This window comes from Scylla paramamosain, chromosome 10, assembly GCF_035594125.1.
Source record: "Scylla paramamosain isolate STU-SP2022 chromosome 10, ASM3559412v1, whole genome shotgun sequence".
In the NCBI taxonomy this organism is placed as follows: domain Eukaryota; kingdom Metazoa; phylum Arthropoda; class Malacostraca; order Decapoda; family Portunidae; genus Scylla; species Scylla paramamosain.
The window spans coordinates 24,271,048-24,296,794 of record NC_087160.1 but is presented as its reverse complement, the minus strand read 5'-3'; the positions used below and the strand labels follow the sequence as shown (position 1 = coordinate 24,296,794).

The following is a 25,747-nucleotide window of genomic DNA, read 5'->3' as shown; positions in this document are numbered from 1 at the left end:
GTCCTATCGCCCACTCTCTTATTATTCATCAATGACCTTCTAAACCAAACTTCTTGTCCTATCCACTCCTATGCTGATGATACCACCCTGCACTTTTCCACGTCTTTTCATAGACGTCCAACCCTTCAGGAAGTAAGCATTTCACGCAGGGAAGCCACAGAACGCCTGACTTCTGATCTTTCTAAAATTTCCGTATTGGGGCAGAGCAAACTTGGTAATGTTCAATGCCTCAAAAACTCAATTCCACCATCTATCAACTCGACACAACCTTCCAGACAACTATCCCCTCTTCTTCAGTGACACTCAACTGTCCCCCTCTTCTACACTGAACATCCTTGGTCTGTCCTTTACTTATAATCTGAACTGGAAACTTCACATCTCATCTCTAGCTAAAACAGCTTTTATGAAGTTAGGCATTCTGAGGTGTCTCCACCAGTTTTTCTCATCCCCAGCTGCTAACTTTGTACAAGGGTCTTGTCCATCCATGTATGGAGTATGCTTCACGTGTCTGGGGGGCGGGGGGGGTTCCATTCATACTGCTCTTCTAGGCAGGGTGGAATCAAAAGCTTTTCATCTCATGAACCCCTCTCCTCTAACTGAATGTCTTCAGCCTCTCTTTCATCACTGCAATGTTGCACCTCTAGCTGTCTTCTACTGTTATTTTCATGCTAACTGCTCTTCTGATCTTGCTAACTGCATGTCTCCCCTTCTCCCGTGGCCTTGCTGCACAAGACACTCTTCTTTCTCTCACCCCTATTCTGTCCACCTCTCTAATGCAAGAGTTAACCAGTATTCTCAATCATTCATCCCTTCCTCTGGTAAACTCTGGAACTCCCTGCCTGCTTCTGTATTTCCACCTTCCTATGACTTGAATTCCTTTAAGAGGGAGGTTTCAAGACACTTATTCATCAATTTTTGACCACTGCTTTGGCCCTTTTATGGGACTGGCATTTCAGTGGGCATATTTTTTATTGGATTTTTGTTGCCCTTGGCCAGTGTCCTTCCTACATAAAAAAAAAAAAAAAAAAACAGTCCCAGCAGCAACACCATCCATTCCCTTCCTGTCTTCTCCACTCTATCATACCCAAACTCCCTCAGCACCACTTGCATCATCTCATTCCTGTCTCTGGCATACCTAACACACTCTGGCACCACATGCTCCACCATCTCATCCTCTCCCATGTCATACATCTGGCATACTTTGCTGCAGGACTCAGACCATCTGTAACACCTTGCGTTCACATCCATACACTGTGCCCTCACTTGGAAGAGATCACCACCCAAGCTTCCCTCATATCACTTTTCATACATTGAGGCCTCTTTCTCTCTATACTACTCCAAAGTACTCTTTTATTCGATCTTATTTCTTCCATTCACTCATTCCGACATGCTTCACCACTCTATCTCCCTTTTCCACTTTCTTACATCCCATTCTAAACCCTCTCCATTTCTGGCAGTCATGCTCCAGTCACTCTCAACATGCCTCCCCTCAAACTGCTGAAAACCCTAACTAGTTTCCAAGCCACTCTTTATTACCATCTTAACACATTCTCCCTGTTACTCCTAACATTCCACTGAAACACCTTTCTCACTAATCTCTCATCATCCATTCGCTCTTAATCTAGCTTTGTACCTCAAAGTTGCTTTTGCATGTATCTCTCTAAAAGTACTCCATCCCATGTCCCCTCTCAAGACCTTTATTCCTGCATACCTTAGTGCATTTAGTGGCATCCTTGCTACTCTATTCTCTCCTACTTCTAACTTCTCTAATTCATTTTCATTCCACACAATCATATCCATACCATACATAATTCTCGGAACAGCCACACTCACTCTTCCAAACTTCACACAGCACGTCATATTTACTCGCTCTCATCCTTGTTGCACTTCTTAGACATTCCACCCACTGGTTCACCATGCATATCTTTTCATTCTCTACCTTCACACAGCCATTTGAAATCATCCACGTCCCCAGGTACTTATATTCATCTGTCTGTTGCAACTCATTCCCTCCCAGTCTCCACAGTGAATTTCTCTCATTCTCTGACCTGTTCACAATCATGACCTTGCTTTTCTCACTAATAAATCTCACACCAAAGTCCCTTCCATATCCATCTACAACATCAAACAAACTTTGAAGCTCATCTGCCAATTCATTCATAACCACTACATTATCTGCATAAAAAAACACACACATCTTATCATTCCCCACACTCACTTCCACATTCATTCTTCTCATTGTGGCTGCTAACTCCTCAGTATAAAAGCTAAAAAGGGTTGGTGACAAAATAGTCTTGCATAACCCCTCTCTCACTCCTCACCCAGTCTGTTTCTATATCTCCAAGTCTATATCTAGCTCTTGTGTCAGCATACATGCTTCACATTATTAACTACCTTTGCACTCAACCCATTCTTTTCTAAGACTCAAGCTAGCATTTCTCTGTTCACTCTATCATAAGCTTTCTCTATGTCAAGAAAACCTAAGTACAGTTTACTACCATTCTCCTTCTTTAAATCATTTCATTCACCACAAACATGTTATCTTCTGCTCTTCTGTCCACATGAAATCCATTATGTTCTTCGCATAACACTCTAGCTCTCTCAATCCACTTACACAATCTCTCATTCAACACTTCACTAAAAACTTTACCTACTGTGTTCACTAATGCAAATGGCCTGTAATTTTTTCAATTCATTCTTACTCTTGTATCCTCCCTTATGCAACAGTCACCCTGCATTCATTCCACATTCTCAGCACTCTCTCCTCCTCCCACACTATGTGAGAACATCGTTAGAAGGCTATTATTGTATTTTTTAATGTGTTTGACGCGTTTTCCGAATTTGGTCAATATTTTGGCTCAAAAAGCATTAATCTACCCCTGAGGTAATCAGTGAGAGTTGGGATCAAATATTTTTATTCTATTTAGTCTTTCTTGAATAATAGTTATGCACTGAATTTCAGGGTTGCTTGAAGCCAGTATCCATCAAAATCCCTCAAGGGTGCATACTGGATCCCTCACTGGATGCAGCAGTTGTTGGTGGAAATGTGCAGACATCTCAAAGAGTGGTGGATGTCATCCTGAAGGCATTTGGGGCCAGTGCTGCCTCTCAGGGATGCATGAATAATATTACCTTTGGAGACGATACTGTTGGATATTATGAGACGGTTGCAGGAGGGGCTGGAGCTGTGAGTAATTTATATAATACAGTAATCTGTCATGGATTATGAATTCCAGAACAGGTCTATTATATCTTAAAATGTGAAATTTTATTGTCAAAAAGCATAATTATAGTTATTCTTTGTTACAATGGACCACAGTATAATGGACACTGCTGATAAAGAACAAATCATAAAGCTCAAAAATTAATCTCTCTCTCTCTCTCTCTCTCTCTCTCTCTCTCTCTCTCTCTCTCTCTCTCTCTCTCTCTCTCTCCACACCTTGAAGGTTCCACACTTTGAAGGTTCAAATTTGAAAGCCATGTCTCTGCTCCTTACATCTTATACACAACTCTTGCTACAGCTTTCCAATCCTTTCACACAGTAATAGCCATTGGTATGGAGGTTGTCTAATGTGCACTGGTGAACAAATATTTTCCAGGGTCCAGACTGGCATGGCCGAAGTGGGATCCATGTGCACATGACCAACACTCGCATAACCGATCCAGAGATCCTAGAATGCCGCTATCCTGTTTTCCTCAACAGATTTACTCTTAACAAAAACACAGGAGGCATTGGAAAGTTCAGGTATGTGACATGGTCTGGTTGCAAGTGCTGGCAGTATACCTTCATATTACCTGCTTACTAATATACATATATACTCCACTTACCAATAACAACAATGGTGGTCCCAAGAATGTGGTCAGTCCATAATGCATAATGATGATAGTAGATACTTGGAACTTACTGGGAAGAATGGGACCATATTTTGCCAACCCATCAGGTGCTAACTTTTTTCCCCATAATAATATCTTGCAAAAAATTTTGTAATGCCTTGGAAAGCACACAACTTAACCTCCTTGTCTGTATCTACACTAAGGGTGAAGGAGATTTATTATTTATTTTTTCACAATACACCTAAAACAAATAATTTACAATTTATAGGTAGTTTGTTTTTGACAGCAATTTCACTAGAGATATTCATTATATTTTTGTGTTACAGAGGTGGTGATGGTGTGGTGCGAGAGCTTGTATTCCGACGTCCTCTGACACTTTCCATTCTCACTGAAAGAAGAGTCTTTGCTCCCTATGGTCTTGAAGGTTTAATCATCATCTCTCCATTTCTCCTGCTATGTTTACATCTTTCATACCACCATAAACTGAAGTAGAACTAGGTTTTAATAAGAAAAGATCAATATGTAATATACTGCAGTTATATCCTGAAAATACTATATCATTAAACAGTGGATTGAATCACAACACAAAGTAGAAATTTAACTTTATTCTGAAGACTGTGCAATAATATATTGCAGGTGGTGAAGATGGTAAGAAGGGGAATAACTTTTTGGTAAGGAAGTGTGGACGCAAGATACGCCTCCCCTCTAAGTCATCAGTGAATGTGCAGAAAGGTGTAAGTTTTCTCATGATACTAAAGATAAATATGTTTAGAATTTTCATTATTTGAATAGCAGGTAAGTAGTTTATAATTTTCTTGCTTAGGGTATATACTATTTATATAGAATCAAAAGAGGATTAAAAAATAGAATGTTTAGAAAGAAAATAGTGTGAAAAAAAATAGTATTAAAGCAGAGGGTATTTTCTAAGAAAGGGCTTGATTGCTGAATGTTGAAGCTAGCAGCTGTGAGTTAAATATTTGAGTTAGGTATCACAGTTAAATATTTGAGTTAGGTATCACAGATGATGTGTAGGAAATGGTGCGACTTAACAGCAGGAAAAGTTGCAGGTTTGGATGCAGATGAAAACCTGAAGAATGGTGAATGGGACAGTTGTTAAGTGAACAATAAAATTGGTATGAGGTCTAGTGTGGTGTATGATGGTGAATGAATACTACTAGTATGGTTACATATGAATTTTCTAGCTTTGTGGATAAAATCATAAAGTGTTTTACATGATGGGCTTAGGTGCTATTCCAAAGGTTTTTGATGAGTGGAGATGTATTGACCAGGTATTTGCTGAGAGACTGGTGTGTGAAAAGTCTGCAGCAAAATGTGAGTGTAGTTGGCATTCATACTTCTGAGACAGAGAAAGCATATGGCAGTCAGGGATATTGTGGCAGATGACTAGATAATTTAATTTAGGTTTACATATTGCTTTGGATGAAAGGATAGATGTAAAGTCTATAATGAATGACATAGGTGTCTAGAGGAATGAATAGTGTCTAAGATATATAACAAAGTGGAGAAATCATTAGTGTGTATTGTAATACCAATTAAAATCCTTGATTAATTTTCATGTACAGGACATGTTTCAACTGCTGACTCCAGGAGGAGGAGGATATGGACATGTGGAAGATGACACAGATGACATCTACAGAGAGCCACCTGAGAAGAGAACAAGATACATTCAACGAGGGAGTGTGTTTGAATTTAAACAAGCTCAAGAAAGTGTATAAATTATGTGAGTCTCTCTGACTCCAGAGGAAGAGGATCTACATGTAAAAGTGTGGAAGATGACACACATGGCCCTCAATCTGAGAAAAAATAAGACGCATTCTTTGAATTTAAACAAGTTAAAAAATTGTATAGATTATGAGAGCCAAGTTCTCTTCCTCTGACTGTGTTACAAGGAGCAATGCCAACTATCCCAAAATGGAACTACTATTGTAATCAGTAACATCATTTTCTTAGTATCTTAAAGCCACTTATGTGAACATAACTGCTTTGTGCTTGCCTGTAACATTCATAAATCATAGTTGTGTATACCTCTTCAGCCACACTGCTGCCATCTTCATCTTTGGTAAATATCAGATATTTGCATATATTGCTGGTAATACTGATTATTAATTTTATCAAAATATTTCACACAAGAAATTTCCATTATTGGTAGCCAGTGTGCTAAAGTTATCTGATACTTACCAAATAAGACAGAGATGTCAGCAATGTGGCTGAAAATATAAACTGTAGTCTTTGAATATTAGCAGTGCACACGGTAAAAAATGGAACAGATTATACTTATCAGTTTCACTTCAGGATGGTTGGAACTTGATCCCTTGTTAGAGGTAGCTACACCTCCACAGTAAGTCATAAAATGAATGAACTATACTACAAAATTTTTGTTACTCTACCTGTTAATTTTATCAATGAAGTTTATCTGTTATAATCAATATGAAGTTTATCTGTTATAATCAGTATGAATTTTATCATTGTTATTACTTACTTATATTGACCATACATGAGATAACATTCATCCATGTCATTAACATCCATTTCAGACACTGAGGCATAATTTTTTTGCAAATAACATCTTAACACACAGTTTGGTCAGTATGACATTTCGGCACAGCTTGTTTGACACTGTCCCCTAATTCACTGCCAAGGCTTTGAAAGCAGAGCTGGCAAGAACAAAGTAGACATTCAGACAAAGAAAGGTTTTATGTGATGTACTTGTGACATGTAAAAGGGATATTGAGTAGGAGGGAGGGAGTGGAAGGAGAGGTGGTGGATTGATATATATATATATATATATATATATATATATATATATATATATATATATATATATATATATATATATATATATATATATATATTACAACTGTGGAAGGAGAGGTGGTGGAGTGATATATATGTTACAACTGTCACATAAAACCTTCCGCTGTCCAAATATCTGCTTGGTTCTTGCCAGCATCACCTCCAAAAACCAAAAGTAAATTTCTTAATAAGATGCACTTGGCAATGCACTGTAGTGCAATAAACAATCATTGTAGTGCAATAAACAATCTGTGCCAAAATGTCATATTGCAACTTTCTTTAAAAGATATTTGTGAAAAACAATTCCTCATAGGGTCTGAAATGGAGATAGTAGGAATCACAGGCAAAATTGTGGTAGTCATGCTACATGAGGAAACACGAGTCAGACAAAATTGTAGCAGTTTTGCTACACAAGGACAAGTCAGAACTTTAGTAGTTTTGCTACATGAAGACACATGAACTCATTAACTGACTGCCCTTCCAGTGTTTTAAACATGTAGCAAGTTATCCTTAGATTTCTTTTAATTTTAATTTAAACAAATAAAATGTTTTACAAAATATGTGGGTTTAAATAATATAGAATCAATTTTAAACATTTCAAAAATAAGAAAAAAGAGTGTGTTGTCTGTTAGCAGTGTTCTCAGGTGACAAAATTAGTCAGTGTGGCACTGAGTATAATTTCAAACTTGTTACTTCCAAGGACTTAATGCTTTTAAACTTAATGCTTTTAGTCTTCACTTCCAGGACTTAATGCTTTTAGTCTTCTCTTAAATATGTAAAACATTTGTGGCTACAATATTCATGAATGGATAGCTCATAGCCAGTGTTATCGCTAGAGAGAGAGAGAGGGAGAGAGGGGAGGGGGGCTGAGGATGGTAGTGCAAAGGATAGGAAGATGATGACCTGTTAGGCTTCCCCTCCCAAGGTTATTGGAGGTCAGATAAAGAGTATCAAAAACACCACACACAAGTGCATGGCTCTCTCACTCAGCCCTCAGGCAGAAACCTGTAGTGTTGGTGAGCGGACGTTGTGAACAGACGTCATGCCTTGAGAGTGATCCTACCTATAGGCTACAAGAGTGTTTTGATTACAATGTACTCAGTTTAGTCCACTTGTCTTAGCTTAAATAATTCTGTGCAGTGACATAAAAATCTATACTGTTGTTCCTGTAATGCTAACAAAGGCTGTACATTACATTTGCTTTCTATTTTCATGAGAAATTGTTCATGTTCTCAGGTTTTGACCAATTCAATCAATATATTGTGAGTCAGCATGAAATGGGTTATCCTACACTGATTGCACCAAGAAAGGGATGATAATAGCCAGTATGTGCACAAAAGGAAATGGCACATGAACTAAGCTGCTGAACAGCTACACTTCATACCTGAAATCCTAATGGTGTGTCCACACAGTCGAACAGTGTCCATCGGACAAACATTGCTACCATATCATAAGGCAAAGCAAGATGGTGTCGTTAGCATTTAAACAAGGAAAGTTGATATGGCAACAAACAGTGGTACCAGATAAAGTTGTAAACCATTGTTTCTACTCTGTTCACCAGACAAAGACCGGCAGACAATGTTCGAACCTGATATCCGTTAGCAACACACAGGTATTTACGTCAGTGTTAGTGTGGATTTTGGCGACAGGTGGTTGTTGCCAGCATCTAGTGCAGTACATCATTATCATGGTGCACAAGAAAATAAAAAACAAAACCAAGGAAATTGCACTATGCAGCATAATAATTGCTGCACTGTGTGAGGACAAGGTGACAAGAAGGGAATGGTGCAAGGACTGGTTAAAAACATGGAGAAAGGGGAAGTCATGCTACCATTTTACATGAACTGTGCATTGGTTATGAATCAGATTTCACAAACTATATGAGGATGGCCCAAACAGCTTCTATGACTTACTGGAGAAGGAAAAATCTTTCATAATGAAGCAGGACACCTGTATGAGGGAAAGCATTCACCAGAAACCAGAAGCACTCTAGAGGCAACATTGATTTACCTTTCCACTGGGTGCTCCTACACTTCCCTTCAATACACAACAAGAATATCTAAACAGAGTCTGACTGCAATTACTCCTGAGATGTGCCAAACCATCTATGATGTACTTAAGGATCCATATCTAAAGGTTCTGATACTGCGAGCATGGACAGTGTCCGGTACAGCTCTTGGTGCTCACTTCTGACGTCATCAGTGAGCCTTTCCGCTTTCCATTGTATCTGGTAACAGTTTTGTCCAACGGACACTGTTCGACCATGTATACACACCTTAATACCTTAATAGAGTAACAGCCTACTGAAATATTGATGCTATGGATCCTAATATTTTCTTCATAGAACTAACTTGTCAATCATCCAACCATATATATGGGAAAATTGGGACATAATGAAATTACAGTAATGATGATGGCCTTCTCCCATTAAGACTGGATGGCACATTATTAATCAAGATAAAATGCTCTTATTAATGTTCAATATGTTGAAAATATTTTGCAAACAAATCAAAGTTAGGCACTATATGAACCAACTTGTTAAAATGGATGTGATGGAAGTTGAGAGCAGTGTGTATAAGGGATGTAAACCATTATGCTGTACAAAAGTAATGATTGGAAATTTAAAATGAGAATTGGCTCATGAAGAAAAGAGAGAAGGCTTAGAGTTGAAAGGGTCAGAAATGATAAATGGATTAATGTTAATGGATCAAATGCATATGTTTTTAGACCTTCAAAAATAATGGAGTGAGAGGTTGCATGGAAATTACTAATTTGGAGAAAAGGAAAGAATTACATAATAGAATAATTTAAGAAATTAATGGAAAATAGAAGTGTATGCTACGAGAAAACACTAGAAATATCTACTAGAGCACATGAAAATGCAAGAAAAGGAAATAAGTGCAATGTAAATGGTGGTGTCAGGAAGATACACAAACATTTGGAAATCAAGATGGAAAGTCATGAAAGCAACTGGTTATTTAAAGAATATAAAAGCATGGAGTGTGGAATGTATAAGAGTCTGCATGAGGAAAAGATTATTTATCAGGAGAATGGACAAGGCCATCATTGTCCTAGTTTAAAAATATGGTTTGAATCACACCAAACAAAAATGAATGGCAGATGAAAGACTCATTTAAATTCAATTTTTTATGTGCCTGTCTAGTTCTCTATTTCTGGTATGGTGCAGATTATTCCTAAACTCAGTACCCAGTCCATACAATCCCTACCTGTATTACAAGAACTGTACCGTAAAACTCCACAGCAATAGTGCCATCAATAAAAGCACCTCTTTAGTTTCTCCAAATTGACTGGCTTGGACCTAAGACTACAGGGTCCAGTAACTTTCCCTCAACACTGAAAGCCACCAAGCCACCATCAGGATGTTACACCATCACCTGCAAAGTCAAGATCAGTAGCAGCGGTACTATTAACAAAAATTTTGAACCATACCAGAAAATAATGTCTTCATGCAAATGTTAAAGCACAGAAGCATAGATAAGCCATTTCTTACTCAGGACTTTCAGTTTGATTGACTTAGCATTCTGTGGCTTCCCTGCGTGAAATGTTTACTTCCCGAAGGGCTGGATGTCTACATAAAGATGTGGAAAAGTGCAGAGTGGTATCACCAGTGTAGGAGTGGATAGCAGAAGTTTGGTTTAGAAGATCATTGATGAATAATAGGAAGAGAGTGGGTGACAGGACAGAACCCTGAGGAACATCATTGTTAATAGATTTAGAAGAACAGTAACCGTCTACCACTGCAACAATAAAATGGTCAGAAAGGAAACTTAAGATGAGGTTACAGAGAGAAGGGTAGAAACAGCAAGAGGGTAGTTTGGAAGTCGAAGCTTTATGCCAGACTCTATCAAAAGCTTTTGATATGTCCAAGGCAACAGCAAAAGTTTCACCAAAATCTCTAAAAGAGACTCAGTAAGGAAAGCCAGATCACTAGTAGAGGACCCTTGACATAACCCATACTGGCAATTAGATAGAAGGTTGTGTTGAGGATAGATTCAAAAACTCTGGATAGGCAGGAAATTAAAGCAATAGGACAGTAGTTTGAGGGATTAGAACAGTCACCCTTTTTAGGAACATACTGAATATAAGCAAACTTCCAACAAGAAGGAAAGGTAGATGTACACAGACAGAGGTGAAAGAGTTTGACTAGGCAAGGTGTAAGCACAAAGGCACAGTTTTGGAGAACAATAGGAGGGGCCCCATCAGGTCCATAAGCTTGCCGAGGGATTAGGCCAGTGAGGGCATGGAAAACATCATTGTGAAGAATTTTAATAGGTAGCATGAAGTAGTCAAGAGGGTGGAGGAGAGGGAGGAACTAGCCCTGAATCATCTAAGGTTGAGTTTTTAGCAAATGTTTGAGTGAAAAGTTCAGCTTTAGAGATAGATGTGATGGCATTGGTGCCATCTGGTTGAAATAAAGGAGGGAAAGAAGAAGAGAAAATTGACGATGTTTTTGCCAGAAGTCACAAGGGGAGTTAGATCTTGAAAGATTGACACTCTATTAATGAAGAAGTTTTTGGCTAGCAGGAGAAGACTTAGCATGTTTCCAGGCAAAATATACATACAAAGAGCAAGAGATTCTGTTGATGGAAGGCTCAAGTACCTTTTGTGGGCCACCTCTCTATAATGTATAGCACGAAAACAGGCTGTGTTAAACCAAGGTTTGGAAAGTTTAGGTCAAGAAAAAGAGTGAGGAATGTATGGCTTCATACCAGACACTATCACCTGTTATGCACTCAGCACACAGAGACAGATCTCTGACATGGAAGCAGTAGTCATTCCAAAGAAAATCAGCAAAATACCTCCTCAGGTACCCCCAAATAGCAGAGGCAAAATGCCAGAGGCACCTCCACTTAAAGGGATCCTGAGGAGGGATTGGAGCAATAGGACAAGATACAGATATGAAACTATGATCAGAGGAGCCCAATGGAGTTGATAGGGTAACAGCAAAAGCAGAAGAATTAGAAAGTTAGAAAAGGTAAAAAATGTTGGGCGCATCTCCAAGACAGGAATACGAGTATTGTGTTGAACCAACTGCTCTAGGTCATGGAGGATAACAAAGTTAAAGGTTAGTTCATCAGGATCGTCAGTGAAGGGAGAGAAAGCCAAAACTGGTGGTGAACATTGAAGTCTACAAGAATGGAGATCTCTGCAAAAGGTAAGGGAGTCAGAATGTGCTCCACTTTGGAAGTTAAGCAAAGAATTTCTTAATAGTCAAAGGAGTTAGGTTGAGAGGTACACAGCACAGATAAATTTAGTTTGAGAGTGACTCTGTCATCATAGCCAGATGGTGGAAAACTCGAAGATTCAAGAGCATGGGCACAATCAGGTTAAGTTGTTGAGCACATACACACAACATCCAGCTTTGAACCAAAAATGAGGATAGAGAAGGGAGGGAACAGGAAAGGGGCTACTGTCAGTTGCCTCAGACACCTGTGTTTTAGTGAGGAAAAGATGAGGTTTAGCTGAAGAGAGGTAGTGTTCTACAGATTGAAAATTAGATCAAAGACTGCAAATATTGCAGAAATTCATGAAGAAAAAGTTGAGAGGGAGGTGTCAAGACACTTAGGATCAATACCAGAAGAGCAGTCCAACCTAAAGACATTTGTGGTCCCCTACCCAGACGAGGACTCTGGGGCTGGTGGAGGAGTTGCCATGATAATTTTGAATTTTGAGTGAAAGGTGTGTGTGTAATTAGGTGCTCGTAGTTTTGTGTGAAGGAAGATAGTTGTCTTTAGAGAGCAGGCTGTGACTGCCCCCTTCTGTTGTGAGATACAAAGAGAATCATTCAATGAGGTCACAGCTGGGTTTAATGATAAGTTCACAGCACCCCCTGATCCAGTGCTTTAGACCTCACTGGCAGTAATTATCGTTTCAGCAGGTGCCTACTGCCTCATGAAGGTAAGGATGGGTTGAAATACCATCTCAAGAAGGGATGGCCTCCAATATGGCACTCTCATAACCTTAATTATGGTTTCACTTGATGGATTACAAATTGCCATTATACTCTCTATACTCCCAAAATGTTATAACAGCTTACCCTAAAGAACATGAAAATAAATCTTCACAAAAGAATTATGAACGAGAAGTTTTACTAAATCTGATACTTGGAAGAAAATGTCACACAAAACTAGAGAAGTAGAAAGATTTGTGTTGTGAGGCTGGAGAAAGGGGAAGGCATGCAATTAACGAGATCAGAAAAGCAGTAAAAGAAACCATAGAAGATAGCAAGAGATAAAAGAGGAAAGGCTGAAACCAATTAATTAGAGGAGACGAGCTGATGAGATGAAATGCTTTTGATTCTCCTTCTTCAAGAGAGCAGAATGTGTGTGAAGTACACTTCATACATAGAAGGATAAGGCCATTTTTATGTACACCAAAGAACACCCATGGTGCAATATAAAAATAACTGAGATAACCGTTTCCTTGGTTTCGAATTTACGAGTATGAACAATAAATACCCTTTTCCATTAATGTGATCAAGGTAAATAGTAATAAATAATAATTACCTATATGAATTACTACACATTAAACAATCAGTTTTCATATCAACTTTAATGTTAACAGTTCCTTTCAATGAATAGAGATCTACACTGAATAAAACCAAGGCTATAAAGCATTGGTGAAAAAAAATAAATAAAAGATGGGGTGAATACATAAAAAATTATTGGAACCAATACCTAGCGATGTTCATAAAATAGTAGGTACAAATTATTACATAATTTAAGGAGCATAAAAATTGATGTTGCACAAAGAGTTGTACAAAATTCACCTTGAGGACAATTCCATCAGCCATATGCTATTTGACTTCCAAGGCATATAAGGCATATATTGGGACAGTCTTCATCTAGAGCATGGCAACAGATCCATTTCAAATGGTCTCCAAATAAATGACAAAAAAATATTAGATTAGGTATATTTTTTCATACTTTCAATTGTTCATTTTTTCAGGGTACGAGTATATGGCATAGGCCACATTTCTGAGTCTTGTAAATCACTATGGGAACTCTCACTCCTACAAAGTACAGACACAGGTGAGCACACACACACACACACACACACACACACACATGGAGGCAGCAGTAGACACCTGCCAAAACGATAATTACTCCCAGTGAGGTCCAAAGCACTGAAGGTTTCTCTTTGTCTCAACACAAGGGGGCAGTCACAGCCTGCCCTCTAAAGACAACTCTCTTCCTCCACACAAAACTACAAGCACCTAATAACACACACACCTATCACTCAAAAATTTTAAAATCATCATGGCGACTCCTACACCAGCCTCGGAGTCCCCATCTAGGGAGGGGACCATAAATGTCCCCAAGTCAGACTGCCTTTCTGTCGATAACCCTAAGCATCTTGACACCCCCCCTCAACTTTTTCTTCATTAACTTCTGCAACATTCGCAGTCTGAGATCTAATTTTCAATCAGTAGAACACCACCTCTCCTCTTCTTTTCCTCACTGAAACTAAGGTGTCCGAGGCAACTGACAGTAGCCCCTTTTCTGTTCCCTCCTACTTTCTCTATCCTCATTTACAATCAAAAGCTGGATGCTGCGTTTATGTGTGCAATGACTTAACCTGCTCTCGTGCCCACGCTCTTGAATCTTCCAAGTTTTCCACCATCTGGCTACGACTACAGAGTCACTCTCAAACTAAATTTATCTGTGCTGTATACCTTACACCTAACTACTCTGACTATAAGAAACTACTTTATAAGAAATTCCTTTGGAAGGAATACAGAGAGCAGCAACAAAGATGATAGCAGAATTGCAAGATTTGTCATAAGAGGAACGACTAGCTAGAATGTAACTCCCAACCTTGGAAAAGAGACGACAGACAGGTGACTTGATTGCATTGTAGAAATTGCTGAGTGGGATGGAAAAACTAGATAGGGAACATCTCTTTATAATAAACAAAAGAGAAACAAGAGGACATGGAAGAAAACTAAAAGTAACCACCTGCAGAAGGGACAAAGTTTAGCTTCCCTCATAGAAGCATAGAGGAATGGAATGGAAGGGGAAGTCATGTGTGCTACAAATATTCACGGCTTAAAGGAAAAGCTGGATAAAAACAGTCACAGAGACGGGACAGTATGAGCTTAGCTCCTCTCCCATATGTCACAACTAGGTAAATACACACACACACACACACACACACACACACACACACACACACACAGCTGCTGGCCTTTTGCTCCTGTCATGTAGCTCTCATATTAATTTTCCATCATGTGAACACAGATTAGTGTTTATATACTGTAAACCTATTCAGATTGTCTCTAGCTGGCAAGGGATTTGAACCCCAGATCTCTCAGCATGAGCCAAACATGCTAACCACTGCAGCACCACACTCATTAAGCTGGGCAAAATGTTTGATGGCAAATCATAATTGATTAAAACTAATTGATGGAAAAACTGAAATTTGATAGTTTAGGAAAAATATCTTTAATACTTTGCATAATGCTATGATATACATACATAGGAATCAAGAACACTATATTGAGCTGTACCATCCCTGACAAATACAATTTTGTGTGCATTTATCAAAAAATATTTATCTAAAAATCCCATGAAAGACAAAATTAATTTACATTAATTAATATAAATTCCCTCTGAAAGTGAAAAAAATAAATAAATTGAAAAAAAAAAATCAGCCATGCTGCACAGCCTGCCAGCCAAGTTGGAAGAATCATATTCCTTGCAAGTTGTAAAAACCAATTAAGTGAGAGGGAAGTGGGGAGCCCTCCTCCATGTTTATTCCCACAATAACACTTTCCTAGCCTACTTGCTTTTAAAGGGGCTTCCAGCTAACTATATAAATATATATAGATAGATATATTGAAAATATTGAAATATAGATAATCTATATCAAAATTTAGTTTTAAAGCTGTAAAAATTGCTGGACTTCCAGAAATGCCTTTTCTTGTCCACTACAAGCTCATAGCCATGTAAAAAAAATTAAATAAAGAAGTAAATAAATATTCAAGATATAGCAACTTCTGTACCAAATGTACCTAAAAATTCTGTACAATATTATTTACTACCTTAATTATAAATTCAATTAAACATTGCATTACTTCAGAAGTCTCTAATAATAACCAACAGAAATCATGAGTATTTGAGTTACTGTCCTTCTTGTTCTTTCTTATATTCTTCATTGATTTTCTTGTGCCAGTCCAGATTTGTCTTGACAACACTTTCCCCAGCATCCCGAGCCTTCTTTCCTGAATAGATCATTGCAAAGCAACCCAACAGGGTTGCCACACACATCATTATGTTGATCTTGATCCTTGCTTTGTTACGAGCTCGTTCAAGCGCGTCTTGGCTGAAAAAATCACCATGATAGTTTTTTTTGTATCTATATAACATATTTTATGTCTAAGAAAATTTCAATTACAGAAAGGGGGAAATATCCACATAAATCATTTACGGTAGATAAGGTTATCCATAAGACTTTTTTTATTGTTCACTCTTCATTTATCCACTGAGTACTTAGGTTTGTCTGCATCTTATGGAGTACCATACAGAATTTGTCTGACCACCCTGCATCTTATTCCTTATTCCCAAATGTGTTTAAAGCCATACTTATGAAAGTTTGATTCCATGGCAGCCTGAGCTATGATGAAAAAATAAATAAATAAATAAATAAATGTATAGTAAACCTACAAATACGAGGCCAATAATATATTTAACAAGATCTGGTTAGATGAGGCCAATAATATATTTAACAAGATCTGGTTAGAGTTCACAATGTGTACTAACTTGAAGAGCCCCAGCTGTACATGTAAACAAGGGATCAGTGACCTTGATCAAGTCCAAGGTCACAAATCAACATCAAGTGGAGAAACCAAACTCTAGCTCCTGACTACTATACTTGGAATATATTACAAAGGGCCCACAACATATCACTGTACAGAGTAAATCTTACACCAAACAACTCAATGATAGTATATCTGACTGCCATAGGTAAGCAATACTTGCATGGCTTGCATTGCATGTTCAATTGCATGGGATGTTTAAAATCTATATGACATTTTATAATTGACACTTACCTTCGTATAGAAAATGTACACAACCAATAAAGTGTACACTTACTACATACCTCCTACTATTTAAAGATGAAAAGTATCTTATCCAGAAATCCCTGGACACTTTTTTTGGGATTAAAAAAATGATTAAGAAAGAATTATAGATCACATTATTGCAAACTTTATATTTTGAACTAAAACCAAGAACTTCAAACATAGCTAGATTAAAGTGGTGATATATCAAGGTAGTGGTATGGAATATGTTGTGTCACATAGTCCCCCCGAGTTTCAAGTAAAAAAGAGGTAGCAAGGAAGACTGCAACACAGCCCTGAGAGACAGGTCACATTCAGAATTCATGTTTCTTTTCTCTCTCCTCTTTAAGCTTTTAAATAGTTTATTTCATTCAGTGGGGAGTGAGCATATGGCAGAGAGGCTAGTGTCCTGTAATGTGTTAGATGTTACCATTAACCTTCCTGAATCAGAGTTGGATGCTGAAACTGTGTTGGTATCATCATCTCTACTCTTATCTACTGCCAGACTGGCTGGGAAGGTACCTTGGGAGATCACAGCTGAGCATGAAAAGTGGCATGTGGGAAGTCATAGGCATTCCAATGCCACATAGAATATAGCAGCTGTGGCCAGTGAGGGGAAAGTACCTGATGGGAATCTAATACTTATGATGGGTACATGCTCCCCATGTATCCCCTAGTTATACCACTGGAGACTGGTGCCTGTCTCAAAAGATCATTCCTCCTCATGAAATTCATAGAATATATCTTAGTTATATCCTCAGACTTAACAGGGTTGAACAGGATAACAGGTACATCACCAGATGTTATACTCGTAGTCCTATAGTAACTTGGCTTGCAAACTGTGGCAGGCAGTGACAGCAGTGGTAGTCACTCACTGCCTATTCATTTGTAGTCTGAATGAGTGGCTCCTATGGTGGGTACATAAGAACAGAAAATAAGGAAAGCTGCAAGAAGCCATCAGGCCTAAACTTGACAGTTTCTGTGTAATGGCAGTTGTGAGACAATAGCACCTTGATGCAGTCCTCTACTATTCTACTTCAAATACATTGGCAACAAACTTCAAAAGTACATTATCTGAGTACATCTCAAAAAAACATTTATGATACAATGAAAAAGAAGATTCACACTGGCATTAAGATCATCATAACTTAAGCTCACCAGGTTTGCCCAGATATTTTTCTCTTTATACCAAATGTAAGGGTGATAAATTATGAAGATGTGTGTCAGTCTTGGACATAAAATTAACACATTACTAATATGCAAGATTATAATGCATTATAATTTTTTTTTTCAGGATCATTGAAATTTTTCCACGACTGCCTTGAAGTCTTCTGAATTCTTATGGTGATATGATGCCAAGTTTTGTAAAAAATATATTCTTATTTTAATTGTGAACAGTAACAATGACAACTGCAAGTTATGGATGTTCAAAATCAAAATTTTATATCCAAGTATAGAAGAAACTTGTGTAAGTAGTGCAGAGCTTCAAAGTACAGCAGAAGTACCACCCAAGGAAGGCTTTAAAAGTTTGCATTAGTTAATGCACAAACTGTATGGTATCAAATACTGTATGTAATGGGAAGGCTTAAGGAAAGTTACTACAGTAACACAAAGATCAAGTACTATACAGAACATGTGTGACAAGATAAATAGGTAACATTATTTACAAAATTTCTAACTATACAATTTAAAAAATTACCACATTTCATGGCATATATGTGGAATGGAACAAAAAACTCTGGGGAAAAACAAACATTCTTTGCCATAGAAAAAATTCCATAAAAGTCTTAGACACATCAGCTTATTGGTAGGCTTCATTGCTGCTGCTTAAGACATGCAGTGCATTCACTAAACACAAGTAACAGTCTTAGGAAAAACAAGCAACACAAATGAAAAAATGACAATAGGCTTTTCATCTCATTTCATTTCATCCATTAACTCTCCTCTGACTGACTGTCTTCAGCCTCTTTCTCATCAACACTATAGTACATATCTTGCTATCTTCTACATCTATTTTCATGCTGACTGCATGCTTCTCCTCTTCCAGCAGCCTTGCTGCACAAGACTTTTTACTTTCTCTCACCCCTATTCTGTCCATCTCTCTAATGTAAGAGTTAACCAGTATTCTCAATCATTAATTCCCTTTTTCTGGTAAACTGTGGAACTCCCTGCCTGCTTCTGTATTTCTTCCTTCCTATGACTTGAACTCTTTCAAGAGGGAAGTTTCAAGACATTTGCCTGTTTTTCAATAATCCCTTTGACTTCTTCTTTGGGGACTGGCACTCTAGTCAGCCTTCTTCTTTTTTAAGTTTTTGCTGCTCTTGGCCAGTGCCCACCTTACACATACACACACACAGATGTACAGTGCAACCTCGGTTTTCGAACTTAATTCGTTCCTGAATCTCGTTCAAAATCCTAAATGTTAAAAAATCAAAACTATTTTCTGTTCTCAGACACCCGTCCACCATGTCTTTGCAGGCAATGACCAACACTACCGCTGCTTAAGTGGCCACTCCACAACATCTCAAGCTCAGAATTTTTTTTTCTCCAGAAAGGATGTATTGATTGAACTTAGTGACAGTACTCATCAAAAGATACTGTTTAGACCATGTAGGTCTTTATCACCAATCAAGCTACTGGGAAAATGCAGTTGTGCAGTAGTGATGGTGCTGCGAGTCATAGAGAGGGCAACAGGAGGCCCAGGATAACTCCTGAGCACCAAACCTTGTTTGTTTACGTCAAGGTTCTTCAACTTTAACAGGATCATGTTTAAGTTAGTTCAAAGATTGAATTACTGTCTTACCTTCTGTCTCTCTCCTCCAAATATATAAAAATGAAGGAAATTTTTATTGAAACTATAAATTGGTAATAAATGACTGCTTTTTCTACATCTTGTAGTATTTTAAATCAAGTAACTTTGTTCAAAAACCAAATTATGTTACTGCAACCAAAGCAATTATGAGTAAAAATTCTTGTTAAAAAACCCAGTTGTTAAAAAAAAGGAGACATTTGATAACCAAGGTTCCAGTGTGTGTGTGTGTGTGTGTATATATATATATATATATATATATATATATATATATATATATATATATATATATATATATATATATATATATATATATATATATATATATATATATATATATATAATGAAAAATACAATTAAGTCAGCCACGTGTGCCAATCCAACATTCACTTATGCTGATTTTTATGTACTGCAATACAGTAAAATCCCTCTCATCCGGCATTTGAGTATCCAGCAGCTTCAAGTATCCAGCACATTTTTCCCTGAGCCTTAAAATCAATAAAAAATCAATGTGTACTCATAAAATCTATTAAAATTCCCGCGCGAGGCATACTTTGTCCCCTCGCCACCAGAGTGCACTGCTTCGCGCCACCCGCGGCCCACTGCACTGTGTTTACTTAATGACTCAGTCCCGCGTGTGCACTGTTTATCGCCTGACGCCTTCATCATGCCTGAAGTTGTAGAAAAGAGGAAGCGTGTTGTGCTTACACTTAAGCAGCTGATCAGATCAGTTGCTGATTAAGATCAGCTGATCTTTGTTATGGTAAGATGTGTGAGTGTAGGGTGGTGGTGATTGTGAACATAATGTCATTTCTATTCAAGTATCCGGCATGTCGGCGGTCCCGTTGATGCCGGATAAGAGGGATTTTACTGTAATACAGCATCTATTATCAGATCAACAATTGCAACAGCTCTTCAACAGCAGGGTAACCATTCTTTATAACAGACTGCAAGATAATGAATACCACTTATAAAGACCCGATATATATACATTAACATGAGATTCAAGTTGTTAAAATTTTAGAATCTAATACAGTAATTCTGAGATTCTTGGCATTAAATCCATAAGCACTAATTTTATGTGGTAAAGCACTGCACGTCCTGAGTGTTGCTGCCCCATCACATGATAAATCAATCGCAGAGTGGCAGCTGTGATGATCCAAGCCATTAACAGCATGCCAGCAAGGCACATTAGCAACACTGCACTTGTCAAGGACTGCATTCTTTCACTTCTCTATATTAACCAGATTTACCAGGATTTCTCTGTGACAACTGATTTTTTTATGAAGCCCTTTAAGGTATGCCAACGACAGCACCACACTTCTAGTTGTGTAATGTAGGTTATGGCATCATGATGTTTAAAAATAATTAAGAAGTCATTCTGGTATTATGAAATGTGGTAAATTACATGCCTCTATCATTATATCTTGTACTTGTGACAGTAAATCTATATACTGTACCTCACTAAATTTGGAACATCAGCAACAGACTTGTATTTGCCACCCCAAACCAGGAGTAATTTTTCAAATCTATTCACTCTATGATCAGTGAGTCCTGAAATATAAATTGGAAGCATTAGATACCATCCTATTAAGTATACTTAGTCTACAGTAAATGCCTATTTTCATATCTGAATAAACAGAAATCTAACGCACTGCCTCCACTTTATCTACTTTATGATAGACTACCTATGTATCTACTTCTAGATATATTCACAGAAATTTGTTTAAGGTGTCAATTTTTTTTTTCTCCTTTTTATGTAGAAGCACTTTGGCCAAGGGCTTCAAAGAATTAAAAATAAGGCTCCAATGAGGTCCCAGTCCCAAAAGAATAGCCAAAAGAATTATCTAAAATTGGATAGTCTTAAAACCTACTCACTGGAAGAATTAAAGTCATAAGTAGGAGGAAATACAAAAGCTGGCAGAGTTCCAGAGTTACCAGTAAAAGGGATGAAAGAATGAGAACACTGGTTAAATCTTGCATTAGGGAAGTGGACAAAATAAGGGTAAGAGAAAGTATAAAGTCTTGTGCAGGGAGGCCAAGGAAAAAGACGAGCAGTTAGAAAGATCAATAGAGCAATTAATGTCAAAGTAGCAACAGAAGATTTATAATAGCAAGAGATCCAACATTGTGGTGGAAAGAGTGAGGCTGAAGGTAGCCAGTAAGAGCGGGGATGACAAAATGCTTTTGATTCCACCCTGTTCAAGAAAGCAGTATGAGTGGAACCCAATATGTGTAAAGTGTACTCCATACATGGGCAGATAAGGCCCCTGTAAAGAGTTAGCAGCTGGAGTGAGAAAAACCAGCAGAGATGGCTTAGAATGTCCAACTTCATAAAAGCTGTTTTAGCAAAAGGGATAAGATATTATATTACCAGTTTATATTATTAGTAAAGGACAAACCAAGGATGTTCATTACAATAGAGAGTAAGAGTTAAGTGTCAATGAAGAAGAGCACATAGTTATCTGGAAGACTGTGTTAACAGATGGAAGATTTGAGTTTCTAAGCTTTGTTACTTTTCTCCAACTCCATATTTTACTACCATACCCACAATCCTAAATTATTATGCCCTAATGACCTTCCTATTTACCATGTCACCAGAAGGGTTGAATAAAATCAATAACAAGTGACAGGAATTAATACCTAATGTCATCAGAAAGAATGAGCAGGCAGACTGTGACAGAAACATCAATGTGGGTTGTGGGACAAAGGTTTCTCTGGACATCTAGGATGAATTTGGTCTTCATAATGACAATAATTTGCACCAAACAGTATTTTGGACATTACCACAGCTCCCCTAACGGGTGACACTCCTGGAGGAAGCAAGGGATTGCAGATAGATAGACCATTATAAGCATTTTCATAATAATGCACAGTAGAAATATCTCACCATATCTGACTCTAGCTTACCTCTGCAATTTTTCATTATGTACTGTATGCCTTCCAGAAGTTCCATCTACTGTACTTTTTTAATTTAATGAGGTGCTACAGCCAATCACAGTAATTTTCTAAACTGGCAAGACTTTTGAGGGGCACCACTGTGGTGTAAGCTGGCAGGAACTCTGTTTGTGATTATAAACTTGACTTTAATATCCATCATAACTTGTGTGGCCCAGAGGATTAAAATTAAGCAATAATAAAGAATCCAAGATGGTTAAGTTTTAAGTGATGTTCAATTCAATTAAGCTTTTTTTCCATTCATTTCACTAACTTTTCTTTTTCTTTAGATATCTTCTTATTTTTGTTGCTACTGTAAAGTATGATGAAACATGTTGCAAAATGGTTCACACACTTCTTACTAGGATGACCACCTGTCCCTTAAAATACAGAATTACTCCATATTGGGGATAAAGTACACTATTCCATTTTGAACCAGTTTGGAACATCATTGGTTCCATGCTTGATTCTCTCAACTCTGAAGGATCAAGCAGATGAAACTCAAAATATATGTAATTACAGGGAACACATTTTTTTCAGTCTTAAAACCAGTGTATAAGATTTTGTCATCAAATAGCTGTCAAGTATGCATTATTACGTCCTGCTTCCCACCCACTGTTCTGTGACTTCAGTCCAATGGTGCTTTTAATTTGGGAATAAACATCTGCACTGTTTTATCATACAATATTTTGTATGAAAATCTAAAAGTATCTGGCATAGCACGCCATGCAATTTAGAAATCAAGAACAAACTTATTATCCTCTTTAGTGCAGATAATCTGAAAATGCACTAGATACATTAACAGGACAGTTTTAGGTAAATTTTTTACAAAAAGACCAAACTGCACTTCGAGTACAAAACTACATTTTTTTTTTTTTTATCAATGATTCAGAGCATAAAACACATCAGAAATACGTCATTTTGCCTTTTCTCCCCTCATCCCCCTATGATCTTGGGGACTCATTGGGAAGCAGGATTTATGGCCAGTCCCTATGATCTTGGGGACTCATTGGGAAGCAGGATTTATGGCCAGTGAACACAATAATGGCTATTCTACAGTACTTGAATAGATATGATAGCTTAAAAGAAGGCAATCCTAACCTAACCTGACCTAACAACCTATACCAACCTAACTTAATCTAAACTAACCTAACTGACCTTACAAGCAAGGGTTAATCTGGACATCAGGTCTGTTGTATATACACACATGAAACTCGCATGTCATGCAGAAGACTAAATGACCTTGCTGTAAACATAACAAAAAATTAAGGGGCACATCCTAGTATGACTGTAATAGCACTTGGGTGTGGAGAAATTCAACATTTTCTAAGTCCAGTGAGCTCTGCACCAGTCCAGTAAGCATAGAAATGATTTTCCTTTGTCCATAACTGGGATTTGTGGGTAGCAGCATATTAGGATTTCATGCTATCTATAGAGACAATCCCTCCTGTCATGTGCTGCCATTTGTGAGGCCACCAATTACGACTTTCCACGGTAGGTCCAGTTACACTCATTTGTTTTAGGGACACATCAGGCATTATGATAGAGGCTCACTGTCATTTGTTAATTTAGCACTTCTGTTTCAAATTCCAGTGCCAGTGTTCAGCAGGAAAAAATGTCACTGTGGGATATTTAGCACAGCAATGTTTAAGATGCAATATACAGATATAAAGAAGAGGTTCCATGTGTTTATTAAGGAAGCTGTTAAACTGTACTCACCTCCATCATCCTGATAATCTCTACACCACACTGGTAAGGCATAACAGTATAATTTTTGAGGTCCCTTACTAGGTTGGGTTAACATCCTAGCAAGGGGAGGTCCAGATGGGGTGCAGGCCCCCGGGCTAGGTTAGGTTGGGTTATGCTGTTAGGTTAACATGCAGAGGGGGCGGGCCATGCTAGGATAGTTTAGGAAAATTTCCTTAGATTTTTTAACAACCATATTTCGCTTATTTTTCATTTTCCCCAAAACCCTCGATTCCCCACAGGCCCCCAAGCTTGTTTGAAAGGTTAGTGGGTGTTGAGGGGGGGAAACGGGAGGCGGACTTCTTATCAAGAAATATCTAACTCTTGAGAAATGTGTCCTCTTACACCATTCCTCACTGACACCTCACTGACACCTATAAGTATTTCATTCAAAACTCATAACTGGAGGTTAAATCACCCTATCACGGTCACATTATATAAATTCAATAGCACATAAAATTGAGATAGAGGAAGAGGCCATCCTATATCGTCTCCCTTCATAACTGTTACTGTGCCACTGTGAATACTTACAAGAACATGACAAGCCCCATACAGTGCCTGGCAAACATCACGTAGGTTTCCTCACCCAGCCTGCCGAGGTTATTGGGTCCTTTGTCCCCCCGCTGTTGTGCTGCGGGAACCACGTCCTTGGCTGCTTCACTGCACCACCTGGCACCCCCATACATAAGGGGCTGCCACTTCTGCAACACCTGTCGCTGCATACCCACGCTCCGGTAAAGGTGGGAGAGGTGCAACAAAGCCATCTTGGCAGGTTACACTTCTTTCTCCAGCCTGCTTCTCGTCCCGACTCCCTCACGGTACTGTCAACACTCTTGCTGTTGCTGTTCTTTCTGACCGGCCTAGCTGACTGCCTCTTCCTCTTCTTCACTCTCGTCTGTCCTGTGTTCCACTGCCTACCTTTTTCAACCTGTGTCTGTTACATAAAGTGCATATCAATGGGTTCCATTTCCATTTGGATGTATATTTTTTGTCAATATATTCCTTTAGCAATATCTTTACCCATTTCCTAGTCCGTTAAGTCAATGTCACATGCACTTTGTCTCCCGTGGTAGTCTCTCAAGTCGCTCCCGCGCATTCGCACAGGCAGCGGAGGACGTGACTGCACTGTGAGCTTGTGAAGGATCGGAAATTAGTAGTTGTAGCCCAACAAGCTTTTCAAGATGATTAACTAACTGTGAAAAAAAAGAGAACTTCACAATACTTGACAATGACAAAATATAGCGTTTGCACTATACATACGTATATACGTAGATGTTCTGCCAACTGAAGAAAACATTAAATTATATATAATAGTTCTCCATCATCATTCTGATTACTTTTTTTTCTTTTTTTTATGGAGAGACGAGTTTGTGAAGTTATATGAAATGCACTTATGTATACATTACACAAAAAAGAGGACCATAAGTGCGCAACGAGATGATGAGTGAGATTACCAGTTACCCACTGGTTCAACAATTGTACGTTGGAGCTTGCGCGTACGACGTACGCAGTGTATTAATAAGGCT

General features: G+C 38.1%; 2 protein-coding genes across 4 annotated transcripts in view; one reads left to right on the top strand and one right to left on the bottom strand.

Annotated features, from left to right (window-relative positions):
* LOC135104408 (5-oxoprolinase-like) overlaps nucleotides 1-7,206 on the top strand; it is a 44,218-nt gene extending 37,012 nt beyond the window's left edge. For all 3 annotated transcript variants that reach the window (XM_064011808.1, XM_064011807.1, XM_064011809.1), the window contains 6 exons: nucleotides 2,963-3,187; nucleotides 3,600-3,745; nucleotides 4,161-4,258; nucleotides 4,471-4,568; nucleotides 5,418-6,612; nucleotides 6,727-7,206. In XM_064011808.1, coding sequence (XP_063867878.1) covers nucleotides 2,963-3,187; nucleotides 3,600-3,745; nucleotides 4,161-4,258; nucleotides 4,471-4,568; nucleotides 5,418-5,570 — 720 coding nt within the window. In that variant the 3' untranslated portion in view covers nucleotides 5,571-6,612; nucleotides 6,727-7,206. The remainder of the gene's footprint in view (nucleotides 1-2,962; nucleotides 3,188-3,599; nucleotides 3,746-4,160; nucleotides 4,259-4,470; nucleotides 4,569-5,417; nucleotides 6,613-6,726) is intronic.
* A 7,891-nt stretch (nucleotides 7,207-15,097) lies between these two features.
* Nucleotides 15,098-25,132, bottom strand: LOC135104409 (UPF0389 protein CG9231-like). The gene is made up of 3 exons (XM_064011810.1): nucleotides 24,808-25,132; nucleotides 20,999-21,092; nucleotides 15,098-15,993 (listed from the first exon to the last, which is right to left on the bottom strand). The coding sequence occupies exons 1-3, from the start codon at nucleotides 24,983-24,985 to the stop codon at nucleotides 15,792-15,794; spliced, it is 474 nt and encodes a 157-aa protein (XP_063867880.1). The 5' UTR covers nucleotides 24,986-25,132; the 3' UTR covers nucleotides 15,098-15,791.
* Between the last annotated feature and the right edge of the window lie 615 nt (nucleotides 25,133-25,747).